The sequence below is a fragment of the Castor canadensis genome, chromosome 3 (genome assembly GCF_047511655.1).
Source record: "Castor canadensis chromosome 3, mCasCan1.hap1v2, whole genome shotgun sequence".
Classification (NCBI taxonomy): domain Eukaryota; kingdom Metazoa; phylum Chordata; class Mammalia; order Rodentia; family Castoridae; genus Castor; species Castor canadensis.
The window spans coordinates 164,115,814-164,135,735 of record NC_133388.1 but is presented as its reverse complement, the minus strand read 5'-3'; the positions used below and the strand labels follow the sequence as shown (position 1 = coordinate 164,135,735).

At 34.5% G+C, this 19,922-nt stretch overlaps 1 protein-coding gene across 48 annotated transcripts in view; it reads right to left on the bottom strand.

Annotated features, from left to right (window-relative positions):
• The window catches only part of Rims2 (regulating synaptic membrane exocytosis 2), a 573,766-nt gene that overhangs the window by 277,146 nt on the left and 276,698 nt on the right, over nt 1-19,922 (bottom strand). For all 48 annotated transcript variants that reach the window (XM_074068988.1, XM_074068974.1, XM_074068978.1 and 45 more), the window contains one exon: nt 12,679-13,604. In XM_074068988.1, the coding sequence (XP_073925089.1) occupies nt 12,679-13,604 (926 nt within the window). The remainder of the gene's footprint in view (nt 1-12,678; nt 13,605-19,922) is intronic.

Here is a 19,922-nt window from a genome sequence, read left to right as displayed (position 1 = left end):
CCATATGCTAGATTTAGTTAATCGTTGGAATTAAACAGTAAAGGAAAGAGAAATTTCCTATCTTTAAGAAGTTACAGACTAACAGGGAAAAAAGACAATACAAAAGTAACACATTAATCCCCTACAGCACCCTAATTTAAATAATTATTCCAAAATAATCCACAGAACCTACAAGTACCCCTTCTCTCTCTGTGCTTCTCCTGGTCTCTCAACTCCTCCTCGTTTCCCTCCAGTACACAATTTAAATTCCATATTCCATCATTAGAGGCACACATTTGCAAATATTTTTAACTGTTTTGCCTTCTTTCCTTTCTGGCCGTTCACTTGACAAAGCCAAAATACTGGCTAAATTCAGTTTGCCGCCTAATCCATCTTTGACCCCAGTAGCTGAATATATCTAGAGCAAAAAGCAAGACTACACTAATTGATATCCATTAAAATTTGTAACTATGAATCCCAAATCAGCCTTTATTGTCGCTCATCTGAGGTATAAGTGCCATATTTCCTGAGTCCATTGTCTCCTCTCTCTTAGATGGGGATTTCACATTTTCTCCATCTACAGAACTCTACCATTCTTCCCCATATTGATTCTCAAACAGTGGCCCTGCTGCCCTTTCCACTCCCAGAAAACAGAAATAACCAGAGGAGACAAAACACACTCTCAGAACGTACTTAGCAGCTTACACACACCTATATTCACGTATTCTACCTTCCTTCCTGTTATGAACAAGCTTCCCCTGCTCCTACTGCACATCACCACAGGGCTACTGTACCAAATCTCATCTTCTATCATTACTGTAAGAACAGGAGAAAACATGTCCTTTCCTCTTGCAGATATGCTACCTTAGCTCCCATCTTTAAAACAAATGAACTCACTCTCTGTCATCCTTTCATTGTAGCTACTGTTCCAATTCCTCCCTTTACATTTTTTTCCTTCAACCTTCTTCACCAACACAAGCGACCTCATTTGATATTGATGGCCCCAGTGGCTAATTATCAATCCTCAACTTATTTGACCTACCAATGGTCTTTGGCACAATCAATACTTCTTGAAATGCTTTCTTCACTTAGGATTCTGAAGAAGTCCTGGTTTTCCTTGTACATCAGTGGCCACTAAGTCTCAATGTTTTTATACGTTTTCCTCACCCCTAAGTCACTGTGAGCGTATTCCAGAGTTCATCTTGACATCTCTCCTTTTCCCCATGGTTTCTCATTTAAGTGAGCATGAAAGCCAAAACTTCTTGTAGTGACTTACAAAGTCTGCCTTGATCTGGCACCCTGATGCCTTTTTGCTTCCTTTTTTTGTTTTAAACTATTGTGGCATCTAGCACAGAGGGTAGTGCCTGGAACATAACACTAAATGAATAACTTAATCAATTAAAATAGCATGTCTAATCCTTTCACACTTCTTTATGATCTAAACCTCTTCCTGAACAGAACCTGCAAATACAAAACTGGTTGATAAGTCAAAGTTTGGTTGAAACAAAGTGAAATATTCAGTTGTGGACCCATCTGGCCTTCTCACTCTCTCTATAGACTCCTGAAATATCGCCACATAAATATGGTGCTCCACAGTTAGAAAAATATTGCGTTAGTCTACTTTTGCCATTTTTGAGAGAAGCTTGAAACCCACAGAATTAAACAAGCTTCCAAACATTATAGTGGGAGTCACTAGCAGAGACTAGACCAGGAGCTGGTTATGTATTTTCGATCCATTGCTCTTTCTAAATATACTATACTGCCTGTCTATAAAAGGATAAATATAGCCTATTAACTGCACTAATTTCTCAATAGCTTATAAATTTCTTATGGAAAGGAAGGGTATAGTTTTTGTCTTTATACATACCTCCCCACCTCAGCACCAGCACTACCTAGCAAATAATAAGTACTCCATTGTGGTTTTCCTCCAGTGCACACAATTACCATCCACCCTTGCCCAATACTTGCCTTGTTTTCTTGGAACAAACTTCTTTGTTTCAAACTTCAAAACCCAAAGTACAGTTCAACTCATCTAGAGTACTGGTATAACAATGCTTTGAGTAACTGAATATGAAGTAGAATTCTTTATTTTAGCATAACTGGATATTCTAGCAGTTAAAATAGATTCTTATCAAAAACCTTAGGCTGGACCTTGGCCCAGCCTAAGGTTTTTGATAAGAATCTATTTGAGAAGTAGGGATCTGAGGATAGCAGCTGAAGGGCAGCCCAAGCCAAAAAAGCCCATTGCAACAAAAGAGCTGGGGGTGGTAGCATGCACCTGTCATCCTGAATCAGTCCAGGCTGATCGAGGCAAAAACACTAAGACACTATCTGAAAAATAACTTAACACAAAAAGTGCTGTAAGCATGGTCTTCCTATCAACTGTGGAGCAGTTTTGCACTATTATAACCTTTACAGTGAGTATCTGCGGCAGGCATACTTGGTTATCTACTCAACATTCTGTCCCCATGCAGTCATGAATTCTAAGCTAACCTTGATCATTTGCAGTACCTTGCCCATGACTGGGAAATGGCATAAGTAGCTGTTATGGCCAAGACACAGGACGAAGTTTACCAGGCAGGATCTCAGACATTTTTCATTTTCAAAAGAGGACTTGAGTAAGGGGTGCTTAGAATTATTACATCCTTCTTATGAAAGCAAGGAGATAGTTCTGAGGATAAAATTTGAGAGGATATTGTTGTATTCCATCCATATGAGCCCCCAGTAAGGCATTCATTTTCCAAGCTTCCCCAAACATTGCAGGCTGACTGATCGTTACCAGAATCCTTTCCCTGACAAACAAAGTGATAATAATAAACAATATTAATAATAATGATAATTGAGTAGAATTTTTGGAACACAGGCCTACACATTTCACTTAATTGGAGTTCAAAGTTAGTGTTTTCTCTTACCTAAACTGATTGCAAATGTTCATGTGTTAAAATTGATCTATAACAGAATCTATTTCATCTTCACACAGATAGGTACTGTCAAACACTGTCAACCGGTGAGCATATGAGCCTAATTGAACATTCATCTATTGTAAGATAATTGTAGATTCTTGCTATAATCTCCTCTTGATATTTGCATTTTAGCATGTCATTGCATTCCAGATTAGTTATTTCTAGCTGAAGGTTAAGAGGAAGGTCCTAAATCACATACAAAAGTAGATTTTGAAATATGGAAATTTGCTTTGAGATCTGATAAACACTAAGTTTACCTCGGAAAATATTTCTACTAAGAATTTCTGAAGGAATGGAGATCTTGCCATTTTGTTTTCACTTTTGCCACCAAAAGATACATAAAACAGCTCAACATCACTTGTTATTCAAATATTAGCTGTTAAAACTATTACAGTAAAACTGTCTCTACAATTGTTGTTTCTTTCTGCCTCATAATTTTAGGGTGAACTTACTGAGAAAAATCAAATCTGGAGAAAAAGCTGATTTCAAAAGCCACTTGTTAAATAACAGTGGTTGAAGGCATTCTCACTGAAAGTTTTCATTATAAACCCTAAGCAAAAGGGAAAAAACAAAAGGAAGGAAGGAAGAAAGGAAGGAAGGAAGGAAGGAAAGAAGGAAACTCTACCCCTGCTAAGACAGCAAATTGCTGAAGAAGGACACCCTGTGTTTTATATACTTTCCTATTTTTTTCCTAGGGAAAAAAACTATTTTCTACTCCACATATATTTTAGGTTTAACACATTTCTGCCAATTTCATTCCAGACTACACAAAATTAGTGTTTTCTCAATTCCTTAAAAATATTCTCACCTCTTAAGTTGTTCTGTGTAAATTATTCATGGTGACTACTTTTTTGGTCACTTCAAATTCAGTAATGACTCCTCAAATAAACACCTGAACATGTTAGCAACATCTATCAACTCATCAAGAGCCAAGAAAAATTACTTGAAACCATTTTCCCCATTTAAATCGAACAATATCCTCAATTTTTCAAGCAACTGTTTTCATTAAAAGGCAGAGAGTCTTAAACAAGTTTATTTTCTTTGTATACATCACTACAGCTGCTGTATTCAAACAGTATTTAGTTATCTAACAACTGGCAAATGACTTTCTTGACTTGCTAACAAATGAGCTACTTGGAAACTTTTGATGGTAGCCTCATCATTTTTCATTTTGGTGAGGAAATTCTTCAGTGATGATACATCCGTTTCAAATTTTCCAATTTTTTTGGCCTTTAGTTTCCAGTGAGTGGGTAATATTGTGATAGGTGATTAATTTGGTAATGTGTGCCCAGTATCATTGAATAAAAAACAATACATTTGCAATGATAAAGTGCCTTGAAACCATGACAGTCAAAGTTCACTTTCCTAATCCTTTCTGACAAAAAGCATATGTGTAGGCAGAAATAGACACAATGTCGCAGCATAGCAGTGCTCACTGCACACTGAGCGCTCATCCTGCAAGTTAATGTGTTCCTGAATATAAACGTGTCTCTGATCATATATGTATTTAGATACACATTTAACTTATAGGTCTAGCTTTTATATATATATATACATGAGACTGCGAGAACAAAGTTGTGTTAGTGAGTCTGTCTGAGTGGACTACAGGAGGTGGGAGAGATAAAGAGAATGTTAGAGAATGAAAAATATTGAAGCAACCTATCTATATTTGAATATAATATGATGCACTATACAGTAAACTGTTGAATATTAAAGGAGCACAGTGATAGAGAAAGAATAACTATGGGGTTAATTTGATTAAAGCATAATATATACAAGTCTGAGGTACCAAGGTGAAACCCACTTGGATGATGAATATACACTTAAAAAACATAAGGGGTAGGAAGGAGAAATAGGTCTTTTCCAGGGATGGGTACAAGTAGAAAGGGGAAGAGTATAAGGAAAAAGTGAATGAGGGTGACTATGATGGGTGTAATTTTGATCCATACATGAAAATAGAGAATGAAACCTGTTGAAATTTTTCTAAGAAGGCAGAGGATGGAAGAAGGAGAAGGATGGAAAGGGTAACTCTAAGAGATATTGTAAGCACATATGTAAATATCACAATGTATTCCCATGTACAACTATCATATGCTAATAAAATTTTTGAAAAATGTGTTCCTGAATATGTAGTGTGCTGAGAAGCAGTGCACAGCAACAAAGGCACCATAGCGGTGAGCCTCCCCCAGCTCACCTCTACCACAGCACAAAATGGCAACACACAACACGTAAGTGTATGGCGTGACTGTATTTATAAATCTTTGTTTAATTGTCAAGTCATAAGATATTCTGATTTAAGTTTTTCAACCATGGGTCATAACACATGGGTACACAAAAGCAATAGTAGGACTCTCTCTATATAGCTATCCTTAACTCAACTAGCAAAAACGCTTTGTTTTCCTTATTATGCTTATGTCTTTTCTTCAACTAAATTAGGGATAAGGGCAAAACAGGACCTGCCTGGAACTGAGGGGGGGAGGAGGGGACGGGTGGGGGAAGTAGCAAGGTGGAGAAATGACCCAAACAATGTATGCACTTGTGAATAAATGAACAACAAAAAAGTACAAAGCATCTGTAGCTCATAAACAAGAGACATTCAGAAATAGGTAATGAGCTGAAGTAGGCACCACAAGCCAGATTTTCCCAATACCTGCTCTAACCTATAAATTATTAAATCAGTCTCTCAACTGGAAAGCCTAAAAAATAGGCAATCTCCTACATGTAATGAAATTACATTGTATGTCCTGAATAATGAGGTTTAGATAGGAAGTCATGTTCTCCTGTGACCAAACAAGCTCTAGAATCATTACGCTTGGCTGACATTTCTAGCATGGCCTAACAAAATGAAAAACCATCCCAGGTACAATTTTCTTGGATAAGTTTGCTAGCATACAGTCAAATTTACAGATTAAGACCTTACTCCTATACAACAAAGCTAGAATTCTAGGGCAAGAGAAAATGCTGTCTTATTCCATGTTTCATACTGTCATGTTATTGACATTCAATATATTTTAGTTGAATGAAACAATGAATGAATTAACTTACTGTATACTTCTTAAAACACTGAGTAAGAAATAGACCCAATTTGTCTATTATTTCTATGCTTTTTTAACTCAAACATAATTGTCCCTAACAATATTTGTAATATCATTAGGGCATTTGCTCTAAGATGTGTCTTATCAATTAATAATACGTTCTTCACAAAGCAGTATTTTTCCTATTCATTGTACAAATTCCATCATCAAAGCTTTAAGGCTGCGCAAAATATCAAAATCTAAGCTCATCTACTAAACTTTCAACTTGAGAGACTTCATTTTAAAGCAAAAGTAAATATTTTCTATGTTACAAGCTAACCTCAACATCTAGTCTATAATTTGATTTTGCTTTTAATTTTTCATTCAACTAGTTACACACCTGTCCCCCACACACAGAATCTGTAAGCTATTTTTTAGTATCAACTTGAATGCTAACTTTTCCAATTAAAACAGACCTTTCTCTGTAGGCAAATACTACTGTACTACTTCATGCATAATTAATAAGCAAAGATTTAGGCAAAGAGAAAGAATTGCCATCTTAAAAACTTTTAAATACTTCAATTTATCAGAAAACTAAAATTCCCTTCTCTTCTCACTTGTAAATTTGCCTTCTGGCTCTGCACTTTACAAATTAACTGAGTTAATTTAGCCTTCTAACTGTTTATATTTATGTTATATACTTTGAAATTAGCTTCATAATATGACTCTGCAACTTGGTTTCTTCTCAAATGAAAAACTAAAACATGATGAAATATTTTCATATTTCTGTCTAATACAATGAAAGGAATTAATTACATCTTTTATTTAAAAGTGAAGTCCTAAGACTCATATTACAATTGGCACAATTATTTAGTATAAGATTATTTGACCAATAAATGAATATGCAAGACAGCAATCTTTTGACTTCTAAAATTTTTTATTGTGAAAGTCTTAACAAAATAGTGAGCTAAAAATTTAGAAATATTCTCAATTTATAACATCCAAAAAAAGTTGTCTAGTTGGTTGACAATTCCTTATATGTTTCATCTCAAATACCATAAATTAGCATTTTCCTCAGATTTGTAAAGTATACTATTAATCCCAATAGTCCATTTTCTTTACAAACATATACAGCAAATCCACTATTTAAAAATTACCAGAAACTTGGATTATTATTTCATTATTGATTTATTTATTTTTTTGGCAGCACAGGAGTTTGAACTCAGGGCCTCACACTGCTAGGCAGGTGCTCTACCACTTGAGCCACTCTACCAGCCCTTAAATTTCATTATTGATAATGATACCTTGAAGGCAGGCAAATATAAAGCTGATACCTCTAGAGTTTGTTTTTAATAACTTAACACTCATGCTTTGATCTGGAAGGTGTGCGGTCTATCTCCCTTCTCTCTATTCTGGGTCTTTTCTTCAAGTTGCCCCACATTTCCACATCCATTCACCCTCTCCAAACCCAAAATAAGTAAAAGTTCACTGTGCTCCTTTCAAGAATGTATCAATTGGAACAAATATTTCTAATTTGTAGTTTATAAGACTGTTGTAAGAATGTGTTTCTACAATTGCTAGCCCAGTCTGTGCTCAAATTTTTACAGAGAAACAAAACAGACTTGCAACAACTGGATAAAATCAGCCAGAGCAGGCCCTGGAACACAAAACTAAAGCTCACATCATGGATCCAAGGGTTTAAAAAACATCAAGCTGGGTATCTTTTGTGCAGTTGAGCAAATGATTAACAACATGTCTATGTAAGGAAGTGAAAAAAGTGTTTCATATAATATTAAGATTTAAATACATCTAATAAGGAAAAGTACATCATCCACAATGTACCAACTAACCACTGGAAATCCTTTTCAATCCTGTCTCGAGGTCTAAAGGAGAGGAAGGGTGCAGGGAACGCTAGCACCAAGAGATTCACAAAATTCTAACATAGGGAGTAGCTGCTAAACAATATGCCACCCTCACAGTATGAAACACAGTCCACCCTCTGCCTACAGAGACTCACATCACACATTCAACCAACTGAAGATTAAAAAGGTTTTACTCCAGCCTGTAATGAACACGTACAGAAATTTTGTTTCCTTGCATTATTTCCTAAAAAATACAGTGTAATAGTTGCCTTGTGATTTTTTACTAAAAGAAAAAAACAATGTAAAATTATTCACATAGCATTTGCATTGTAGTAGACATAAGAAGTAGTCTGGATATGATTTAATTCACACAGGAGGATGTGCACAGGTTATATGCAAATGCAACACCATTTTATTATAGTGAGACTTGAGCATTCACAGATTTGGGAGTCAGATGAGAGTTCTGGAAATAATCTGCAAACACCAAAGATGACTGTGTATTTTACACTTTCAGAATATAGAGTACACACAAACACAAACATTTACACACACAACTATATAAAAAGTTCTACAGAAAAATCATCTTTCCTCTTCATTTCTCTGATATTTTCCATCTATTCTAGTCTGCTCCTTAAAAAATTAAATGCTTGCTGTGTCACTTGCAATTCTTTCTGAAACTGAGTAGGAAAGGAGACCAAGTGCAGGGTCAGGGATAGAAGGTGGAGGTTGGGGATGAGGAGCTCAGCCCCACAAAAGATAACTGGCAATGTTTTGAAATATTTTTACTTGTCATATTGGGAGTGTAGTGCTAATAGCATCCAGCAGGCAGAGTCCAGAGATGCTACCAAGCACTTTTCCATACAAAAGATAGTCCCACAAAGCACACAGTTACCCAGCCCCAAGTGCCAATGGTGATGAAGTTGAAATCTTCCTCTAGATTATTCAAGAAGGAAAACATAACACAATCACAAAGCCAACAGTATATTTTAAGCTCATGAAAAATACAAACATTAAATAAGTAATTGAAAAAACTTGTGTGTGTGTGTGTGTGTGTGTGTGTGTGTGTGTATATATATATATATATATATAGAGAGAGAGAGAGAGAGAGAGAGAGAGAGAGAGAGAGAGATACTGTTGTTCTGGTTTAAGACTTACACATAAGGGAACAGACATAAAGTGACTTAAAATGTAGGATAAGATCATGTCATTAGTGAACAACACATTCAGGATTTGATCTCTTAGATTACATAACAGATACTCTTCCTGCTAAACCTCCCCTTTATTCTTGCACAAATAATGATCAAATCACTCATAGATTGTAATTATTAGCATCATATATCAGAACATGGTGAGTGAAGTGATACTGATTTCAAATGTGAGTGAAATTCTTTATATTTAAAACAATAGTATCCATCCAAAGTGCCAAGTGAGTAAAAGAAGAGCCAAAGGTACCAATGTACCAATAAGCCTGGAAGAAAGAAAAAAAAATACTAGCCAAAATGACAACAGAGAAAAAAAATTAAGTTGAATGAAGTATAAACCTGCTGGGGATTGCTGACAAAATTTTATTATTTGAAGAGCAGGAAAGATTCTGCTATGTAGTAGAAACTATGACATAACAGAGATTGTAAAGAATTCTGCTGTGACAATGTTGCCTCATTTGGTCTATGTAGTGTTGGTTAATATTTTTAAATTAGATTGCTGGTTTGGGGTATATTATTTTTTTGTGATAGTGGGGTTTAAACTCAGGGTCTCACTTGAGGTCCACTGCTTCCCCCTGCTCCAGCCCTTAAATTAGACCCAAATTTGCTTTGCATGCTTTTGAAAGGACATGCATTAAAAAATAAATGAAAAGGAACAGAAAAGTAAAGACAATTAAAACAACTAGTTGTAAAATACATTCTTTAGAGTTAAATTAGTCTACTGTGATAAAACAAAGGGATAATTATCTTTTAAAAGTTGATTGGTCCTCATCAGAATGCTGTCTCTACACATTAATATCCAAGGAAAAGATGTATTTAAATGCCACTAAAACTTTTTTAGTTATTAGGAAGAAATGTCAAATATGAGATAAATTCCAAATATGACTCTGATGCCGTATCTTTAAAGTAGCTTATTCCCAAAATAGAAATTTTCCACAAATAATTTAAAATGTTACTGCACAGATGAAAAGTCAAGATATGATATAGCTCACTCTTGTTCCCATAATTTTTAGGCTCGCAACAACTATGATTTCTCTTCAATTGATTATATTATTGAAGGAATATCAAACAGGAAAAGATTATATTATTCAGATTTCTTTCTCCAAATCTGAAAGTATGATTATACTTAATAAATACATGTTAGCAGAAACTACTCCATGAAACAAACCATGAGACAGGTGACAAAGATGTGAGTGACGTACAGTTTCTTTCTGCATGTGATAAATGTTTGGAAGACTACCACATATAAAAAGCTTTTGGCATTATATTGATACAGTTCTGTTTCTTTCTTTTCCATTTTTATGCAGTAAATGGCGTTACTTCAGAAGAGAATAATAAAAGTAACTACTACATGGATAGAAACCAAACCACCCAAAACAGCAACTATCATTTTTCATCTCTTAATATCATGATGCACCCTGTCAAATGTGGAAAATGACCAAGCTAAAGATTATTATGTACACTTGAAAAAACATTATGACTTAGAGAAAATAGAATTCCTATATATTCCATGACAGAACTGATTAGAATCTATAGTTCTCTTCTACATGGCTACATTTGTTTTTCTCACAATTTTCTCATAACTTATCATATGAAAGCAATGAGTAGGAAATAAATCTATGACCTAATTTTTTCAACTGCATATGCATTTTCCCCAGGGCAGTTGTTGAATAATTTATTCCTCCCTCTTGGGTTGTGGTGCTTTCATATATTTATTAGTTTTTTAAATACTATATTAAAATGCCACTGATTCATCTGTCAATTTTTCTATCATACCACACTTTCAATTGTTTTCATTTTATTAATATCTGGTCAGGTGAATTTTCCCTCACTACTGTTAGCTATTCTTACCAATATTATTCCTTGTATATTAACCAGAAAATAAGATTCTAAGGGTTGAATTAGAACTATGTCTAGAATGCTATTAACACTAAGGGATTATTTGGCATTCATCTTTACAGTATTTAGTTTTCCTAACTAGGAATAAGAATGATCCTTGACTCACTCCTCCCTTTATGTTACCCAGTAAAATTTAATGGTTCTTTATGTAGGTCCTTTCATTTCTTGTTAATTCTTATAGATCACATTTTCTGGGTTTGGTTCAGAATGGATCTACTCTTAATTCATATTTTCTAACTAATTATTTTTGGAATGGTATAAAATTATTAATTTCATCTAAATTCCTTCCCAAATTCCATGCTGATTCTTACGAAAAATGTACTGATTACCAAATATTATGATAAAATTGGGGGAGGAAGAGATGAGGTTGGTACAAGGGATTCATGCTAAGATACTCACCAATCTGGTCTATTTTGTCATACACAAAAATAAATTCCAGAAAGATTAAAAAGTTAGCAGTTAAAAAATAGTAAAAATGGCAATCTATACAGCTAAATATTTAATTGATTTAGACATGAATAAAGGATTTCTAAGGGTGGAAGTGATGGAAAAAAGTCAACAAATTTCCTGTGTTTTTTCTTATGTATTTTATAAAAATATATTTTATGACTCTTGCCTAAATAAATAATTGTAAATGGTAAAAAAAAAAATCAACATTTCCAAATAATCAAAGAAAATTAGTGGACAAACATCGAAATAGGAAATAAATTTGTAAGACAGTTAAATGAGATAAAATCCTAAAATATAAAACAGCTCTTACAAATCAATAAGAGAAAACTAGCTAACAACCAAGAGGAAGACTGGCAAAGAGAGTAAAGGAGTTAACTGATGAATTATAAAAGATATCAAACACCCATAAGCATATAAAACATTCAACTTCACAATCAAATTTAAATCAAAGTGGTGAAGTGAGGGCATTTTTTTTGCAGCCTATTCAACTGTGAAAAATTTGATGCATTGAAATCAAAAGCTCAAGCATATCTGGCCAGAGGAAAGAAGGTTAACCAACCTTCTGGAAAGCAATTTCAAAATCTGAATTAAAGCTTAAAATCCAAAGTACAAATACATTTTTTTTTAATTCAGAGGCATAGGCAAAGGTTATAAATAAAGACAAAAATCATAAATATTATTTAAATTAGGATTTGGAAACTGCCTCAAATAAATATTTAGTGTATAGAACATACTGATGACAGAATGTTAGTGCAGCATTTAAAACAGAATTCTAAGGGACACCTAGTGGCTTGAGAAAAGACTGTATGAAATCAATTGAAAAACTCAGGACAAAAAATCATACCTAGTATGATAACAATTTTATAAATCTTCAAACTATATAGGCCAGGGAAGAAAGATGAAAATATAATAAAAATGTTAACAATGGTTTTTATCTGGAGAAGGGCATACAGACGACTTGCATTTCATTCTTTACACATTGACAAATGTTTCAGATGTTCTGTAGTGAACATACATTTTTACTTCTACAAAAAGACACACAAAAAAGTTATTTTTAAAACTAGACCTAATGGGTTTCCCTTAGATATGCCATTAAATGATGCAAGAAAACTTTCAGAAACAAAGCAATTAAAAGAGGAAAGATTTTTCTTAGACATGACCAACAGAAGATAGTCACCTTTTATGGCCTAAGACTCACATCACCAATATCGAGAAAGATGTGAAGCAGAAGAAGTAATACCTCACTACTGAATGTTTCTCTGAAAGATGAAATCACAATCTCAGCGGAATGAAGGATGGGAGCGCTTACCTTTTTCACTTACACTCTCACTTTCAATCTCCACATCATCACAGCTTGTGTACTCAGGGGTAGAAGCCAATTCCTCCTCCGAGCTGCTCAGTGAAACCTGCCTCATTTTACCTCCTTTCTTTGACTTATGAGGCTTTGGTGGTGGTGGTCTCACCGATTCTGACTGGTCTGAACTGAGAGAATCATTTCTCAGCATGGTCTCCATTTTTTCCCGTTTTGTTTTCCTTACGGCAGAGCTGGGATCTAAGTGGTGTTGCTTCCTTAGTGAGTCAGCTCGCCTCAGTTCTGGTCTATCGATGGGTATCGGACTCCTCCGCGGGGTAGGAGGACTATGGTTTGTGGTCCTTTGTGGATAAGAACTTTGTGCCTGAGCCTCTCGAGTTCTTTCCATTGAGTAAGATCTCTGGTTTTCCATCGCAGCTCTACGCTCAGATATAGACCTTTGCCTTGATGGTCGGTCCATCCTGAGCAGGGAAATCCTGGAATCTTCTAGTTCAGCGTTGGCCAAAGAAACATCGCTATGCCTTCTCTCGTGCCGTGCTCGGGACACTTCAGCATGGATTCGCATTTGCTCTTCATAGGGCTGTGGCTTTACCGGATAGCGGGCCAAGTTTGGGTCACTTCGATAGCGGGCCTGGTACTCCTCCTCTCTCCTTTGCCTTTCATATTCATCTCTGCTCTCCACATCCTCGTCATCCACAATATATTCTTTGGAATGCCTATGACTTCTCCTGTTGGAGTCCCTATAATTTAAATGGTCAGATTCTTCGTAGAACTGAGACTCATGTTGGGATCGTCTGTCACCATAATCTGAGGGAGACTTAGGCATGGTGCTGTCAGAAGGAGCATACTGCAGATATCCCTCTCTTTCTTCCCTTTGGTCGCACCTTCTGTTCTGATCTCTGGACACTGATGGACTTCCTTTCCTAAGTAACCAAAGAAAAGAGCAGCACTTAAACAATGGTACATTTTATCAATTTGTTGCCAGATTGATGGATAAACTCAGATCATTCTCTTGGCCTTCCCCCGCCCCGCCAATTTTAAAGACATACCAGGTCAAATAGGTCATTTAAAGAATATCATGTCGTGGTTATTATCTGCCTACAATACTGTATGTGGACTACACCATGCTCTGAAATCAGATGATGATTACCATATTCTGTTGCTGTAAAACAGGCTTTAAATTATTTGCTTGGCTCGCTACATTTCAGCCATCCCTCAATTATTATTTAGTAGCTTAGAAAAATGGCACTTTCCATTCTCTCTATTCCTAACAGCATCATATGAAAGTTATCTAAAAGCTTAATGACTTCAAACTGACTTGCTTCGAGAGTATTCACTTTCTGACTAAGACTCATTTTTCATTTATCATCTCCCCAGATCACTGCTAATATGGTTCATCTAAATCTTTACCTTAGCATTAAATCTCAAGCCTTTTTTCACTGATTTAAGTAGAGATAATTTAAACAAATAACAACAATAAATATTTATGAATCACAAAAACCCTAGAAGTCAGTCAGGACTGCTACTTTTATTCCATCTTCATAAAGACTAAGGCCCACTTGGCAACACTTCTTCACTTGGTCATCACATCTAATCCCCCATATTTCCTTACAAGGCCTTGAGTTCAAACCCCAGTAACACCAAGAGGGAGAGAGGGACAGAGACAGAGAGAAATAACTGCCATGCGGATTTTGCCAGGACATGAACAAAAGGTAATGACAGAATAGGACCAAATGACACTAAAGATGCCTAAGACTCAACTGCTCAGTTGTAAATTTCTTAAATTTTTTTGAGGGCTGTGAAAAAAACTAAATGTCACAGACCATAATATAGACAGGAACATAGGAAGGAATAAAGCAGTATCCTTGATCTTTAGAAACTGTGTAATCCTAAAACCCTTTTCCAATTTCTTAGGGACTATGATCTTAAAACATTGGTACCATAATTTCATCAAGTTAAGTTACCCAAATGAAAGCTTAAAGCTTTAAAAATTGTCAGTAATATATCTAGCATCATATTTGATGTGAAAGAAGTATTAAGAAAAAAAGAAATGCTTTTATTCCTATCGTGCAGAAATGAGTTTTTTGAAAATCAGTACAAATAAAGTGAATATAGTTAAATCTTTATAACAAAGAATTCTAAAGAGAATTGATGAATAAGAATATTTAGTTCCTGTCAGAGAATTTAGGTCTAAAAGGAAGGCTATTAATAATTGGCCCTGCCAAGCCATTTAAGTGATTTTTAAAAATCATATCTTAGGAAAATTGAATTTGATATTAAATCCAGCAATGACTTTGTTTCTAGAGATTATGAAATTTGCCTAAAACATGTGAATCATTGTGAAGATGTTTATTCGTACTGGATTTAAGTAGAAACAGAACAGTTTTTAAAATATGAAATTGGGATGACTATTATCACTGTTACTTAAAATGGACATTGGTTTTTAAAAATACACTTTAAAGTATAGCACCTTATGGTATATTGAAACTAAGAGTGAGGCAAGATCTCAGTGTATGATTACCACACAGTGAAGAATTTGCTACCAGTTACTCTAAAATACTGTAATATTTGCAAAATAATTCTACCAACCATATCATAAATTATTTCACATATTGTCTTTTTAATTTTCAAACTTCTGCATCTCTTAGACACTACTGTACTTTCAGGAACTGATGAAAATATAAGTAGTGCAATTCCTAATCTGTGTCTTTGCTACTGGTCTTTATAGCATATATTATTATCAGGTGGAAAACATTTAATAAGTAAATGAAAATAATGATAATTTCCACAGTTCCCTAAAAAAATCACAAAGCATTTAATGCTATTTAGCCCAAAAGTTACCATTCAAAGGAATGAGGTAATTAATCTAGAATGTTATTTACCAATCTTCAAAGACTCTGAGAGATTAAGAGACAGAATTCAAAATCATTTCATTTTTAGAATAAAATGCATGTGTGACATTTTGCAGTGTCTCTTTTTTACTCCCATTAACCCTATTAATTCCCATTTTCTTATATAACAATATCAGTACATATTCTTACTCACTTTATATTTACCTATTATCTTTTCAACTTCTTTTTATTGAAAACTAGTATGTCTTTCACCATGTTATACTGGTCTTAATGGGGAATCAGTTAATAAAATAATCACATTTTAAATACCATAAATCTTCCCTGAGTAGCATTTTTATTGATTGCTTAAAATCCTCCAGTCTATTTGTCACTGTTCTAGCTGTACAGCACACCAAATGTCCTATTGAAGTAAATGTTTTTCTGCACATGCATAATAATTCATATGGAAACACTACCAATCAGACTTTAAAATTTTCATGGCCCAAAAACCACACTGATAAGAAGCTTGTTCCTGATTTAAATCTCTTTTCTAATTTCCCAAAGACAGTATCAGTCAACATATTGTATGTTAATTGATCATGTGTTACCATAATTTCCACCTCAGTATTTACAACATTTGCTATCTTATATGGTTTTTGTTACATAGTTTTGTTAACTAACCATAACAAAAGTAATCATCAACTCTCTGAAAAAAACAAGCAAGTAAACATTTAAAAACATTTATAGAGAGTGAAAAACAAGATGAAAAGTTAACTTCTAATATCCTTACATTTTTAACTATTAACTGAAGACATGCAATTTTAAGAATCATAATGACATTGAAAATGGAGTGAACAATTTGATTTTCTGTAAATTCAAATTTTATATTATTACAATTACATACTACCTATATGAAAATCTCTTACAATCTTTATTAGCATAGGCTGTTAAAACTATCATTTTACAAATGAAAGGATATAAATGATAAATGAAGACTCAATTATCTGAAAAGATAACTTCCATCCTTTTAAAATTGTAGAAAGCATGGATATTGCAAATAAATGAAAATAATACTTCATAAATACAAGTACACACTGGAAATCATGTATTTAAACATACATTGAATCAAGTTATGTTGAAAGCTAAAGCTGAAATCTGCTAAAAACAGTGTATCAAGGGCTTATCATAAGCACTTGATGCTGCAGAACATGAAATACATGGGATCCATTCCTATAGTTCCTACAAAGAGCTTTTAATAAATCATACAATTCACATTTATCAAAAACACGGAATGAATAATTCTTACCTATCACAGTTAATATTTACATTTTTATTTTTACCTTTTGTTCAACCAGTGCACATCTGTCAAGCACGAAGCATCATGTTGACGAAAATACATCAACACTGTGCCAGGCAGTGCTTCACTTAATCCTTCTAGCCTAGCAAAATCATAGGGGCCATCCGTTAATCAGATGGTTTGAGTCTGCCTTTGCTTACAATCATTTTATTACAACCTCAATTGCTAAAAAGTTACATGTAAAACAACACTCATCTGAGGATGAAGTCAAAAACATCCTCTAGTGATGGGTCTGCTAAGGACACATTATTCTTTAATGCCGTTGCTATGTGGCTGTATATAACTCCAGGTCAAGTAAGAATGTACCCTGTAAGAAGGATTATAGTTCTTAGCTGATTAGTGCCTCAGACACTGAACACCAAATGCAATCTAGACCCAAGGTATTTCTGGACACTATACTTAAAACTGGCAGCTTTAGAAATTTATAAACCATGTTTTCCTCTATGAATTCATTGTACTTGTTTGTTATTGATAATTTTGTTGCTTGGCTTTTGACATAAAATATACAGTGCTGATACAAGGTGGTGACTTTCAATGGGCCTATTCTGTAACTTCTTCTCAATGAGTAGACAACCAAGTTTTATAATGCATACTACAAAGACAGTATTTCCCAAGAGCTGCAAGAAGCAACAATGGAAATTTAATTTAAAAAAATAATATGACCCATGAACTAAGAAATGGATTAGATAATCTACTTTGTTTTTATTATCATATATAATTGTCTTATATCCATATGTACATATAATGTACTTTGATCAAATTTACCTCCTCTATTGCTTTCTTATCTCCCCTCCCTCACTTTATAAAACAATTTTAGTGGGTTTCATTGGTGAGTATAAAGTACTTCACCTTCAACCTCCACCTTCCCACTGGTCCCCATCCAAAAAAAGTAGTCCCCACATATGAGAGAGAACATGCAATATTTGTCTTTCTCTGTCTAGCTTATTTCACTAAACATAATGATCTCTAATTCCACCCATTTTCCTGCAAACAACATAATTTCCTTTTCTTTATGTCTGAGTAATACTCACTATACAAACCGAATTTAAATCAAGCTTGGTTCATGTTAATTTATTGCTTAAACATCTCACTGTCTGCATTCAGTCATTCAAAAAAATAAAAAAGAGAATAACTCCACAGATCTTTTCAAAAGATCTATCAAAAGCCTAAAGGTTATTGTTATACTTCTGAGAATTATATTTAAATGATTCCAAATAAGCTTAAATAACACTTAAAAAACAATGTCTGACTTAGTTGTCCCTCTTCAGTAATTGCAACTGATCCCAAGGATGGAAGGAAGAAGAAGAACTGAGTAGGAAAAAGAAAAGAAGTCAATCACAAATCTTCCATGAATGTATCAATCTTTGATGTTCAAGTCTTACTTGATTAATGAACTTTAATTTAAGTAAAATAGAGGAATTTTGCAGTGTTCAAATGCAACATTAAATATTTATATTAAATCTTTGTTAATCATTAAAAAAGTGTCTGAGATGTGAGGAGAGAAAATAAATTACTATGTTATTTTAAGTCTCCTAAAAATCAAGTTTAACTGAGAGAGTGCAAATGTATAATAGCACAATTAAACCATTTGTAGTTGCAGTATTCATTTATAAAATTTTCTTCTAGAATTAAGGGTAGGTCTTAGAAAGACTGAGGAGTCAATGAGAGAAACTAATGCAGATACTTTAAAGCAACAGAGGCCAATAGGAGAAGGGGACCAGGAACTAGAGAAAAGGTTAGTTAGAGAAGAATTAATTTAGAAGGTAACACACATGTACAGAAGAGCAATGCAAGTCAACTCCCTGTATAGCTATCCTTATCTCAACTAGCAAAAACCCTTGGTCCTTCCTATTACTGCTTATACTCGCTCTTCAACAAAATTAGAGATAAGGGCAAAACAGTTTCTGCCTGGTAGTGAGGGGGTAGGAGGGGAGAGGGAGGGGGTGGGGTAGGTAGGACAGGGGGCTGGGAGAAATGACCCAAACGTTGTATGCACATGTGAATAAAAAAAAAAAAAGACTGAGGAGGAAGTAGAGACAACAAAAAGTGATTTTTTTTTTGCCTCAGAGATTCCTACTAAAGACCTGTAGATTCTTCAAAGAAAAATAAATAATACAATTCAAGATAACATTTTCATAGGAATGTTAGCCAATGATAAAATTCAACCATTCAGAGGCCACAATTCATATAAATCTAGAGAAATAAAAAAGTTTTCCCAAGCTGGTAAGTCTGGAAAGCTTCTTCCAAGCTGATAAATAGTTTCACAAACATTACAGTTGATATAATAAGAGCTATACTTCCTCCTCTGTTTTTCCTTCCATTTCCCTTCACCACTTCTGAGTTCTCGTAGTGGTTTTCCTCCCAGTGCTGAGGAAACTGAGTGCACTCTGCTGCCCTCCTCTCCTGTTTACCTTGTTTCTTGCTTCTCTAACTTACCCACTGCAGACTTTCACTTATATCATCTCTGCCACCACTCCTGTGTTCCCTCCACTCTGCAACTGATATTCCCAGGCCTCCAATTTCCTCCCCTTATCCTCTGGGTTTTTATTCTCCTGTTAGGATTATTTCCCCACTTTCAACTCTTGAAAGTGTTTCTTGAGCAGGTACTCCACACACACTCAAATAATGTATGAGGACCCAACTTGAGGTTCAAACAGTTTTCAAGACTGCATGCCCAGTGACTAAAGAAGTATAAAATAACAAAGGGACTCTGTGTTAGAGACACTTAAACCAATTTTTATGTTATTCATGACAATATTTCAACTTCATAGTTGAAAGACGAAGGCCCCTTAAATACTCTAATCTCTAAATGTTTCCCTAAAAGTAGCTCATTGTATCACCTTCCTCTCAGCACCATCATTCCAAAATTGTCTTGTCAAAAATAGATGCAAAGACTGGAAACTTTCTATACTAGAAAATAATTTAAACCTGCAATGGTTTTATTTCTATTTCTTAAGGTTCTTTAGCTGAGTCTGTGGCGGTCTTAGAAACAATCCTTTATAAAGAATGAGAACAATACCAAGAAGTACAATGAGCAACATAGGAGAAACAAG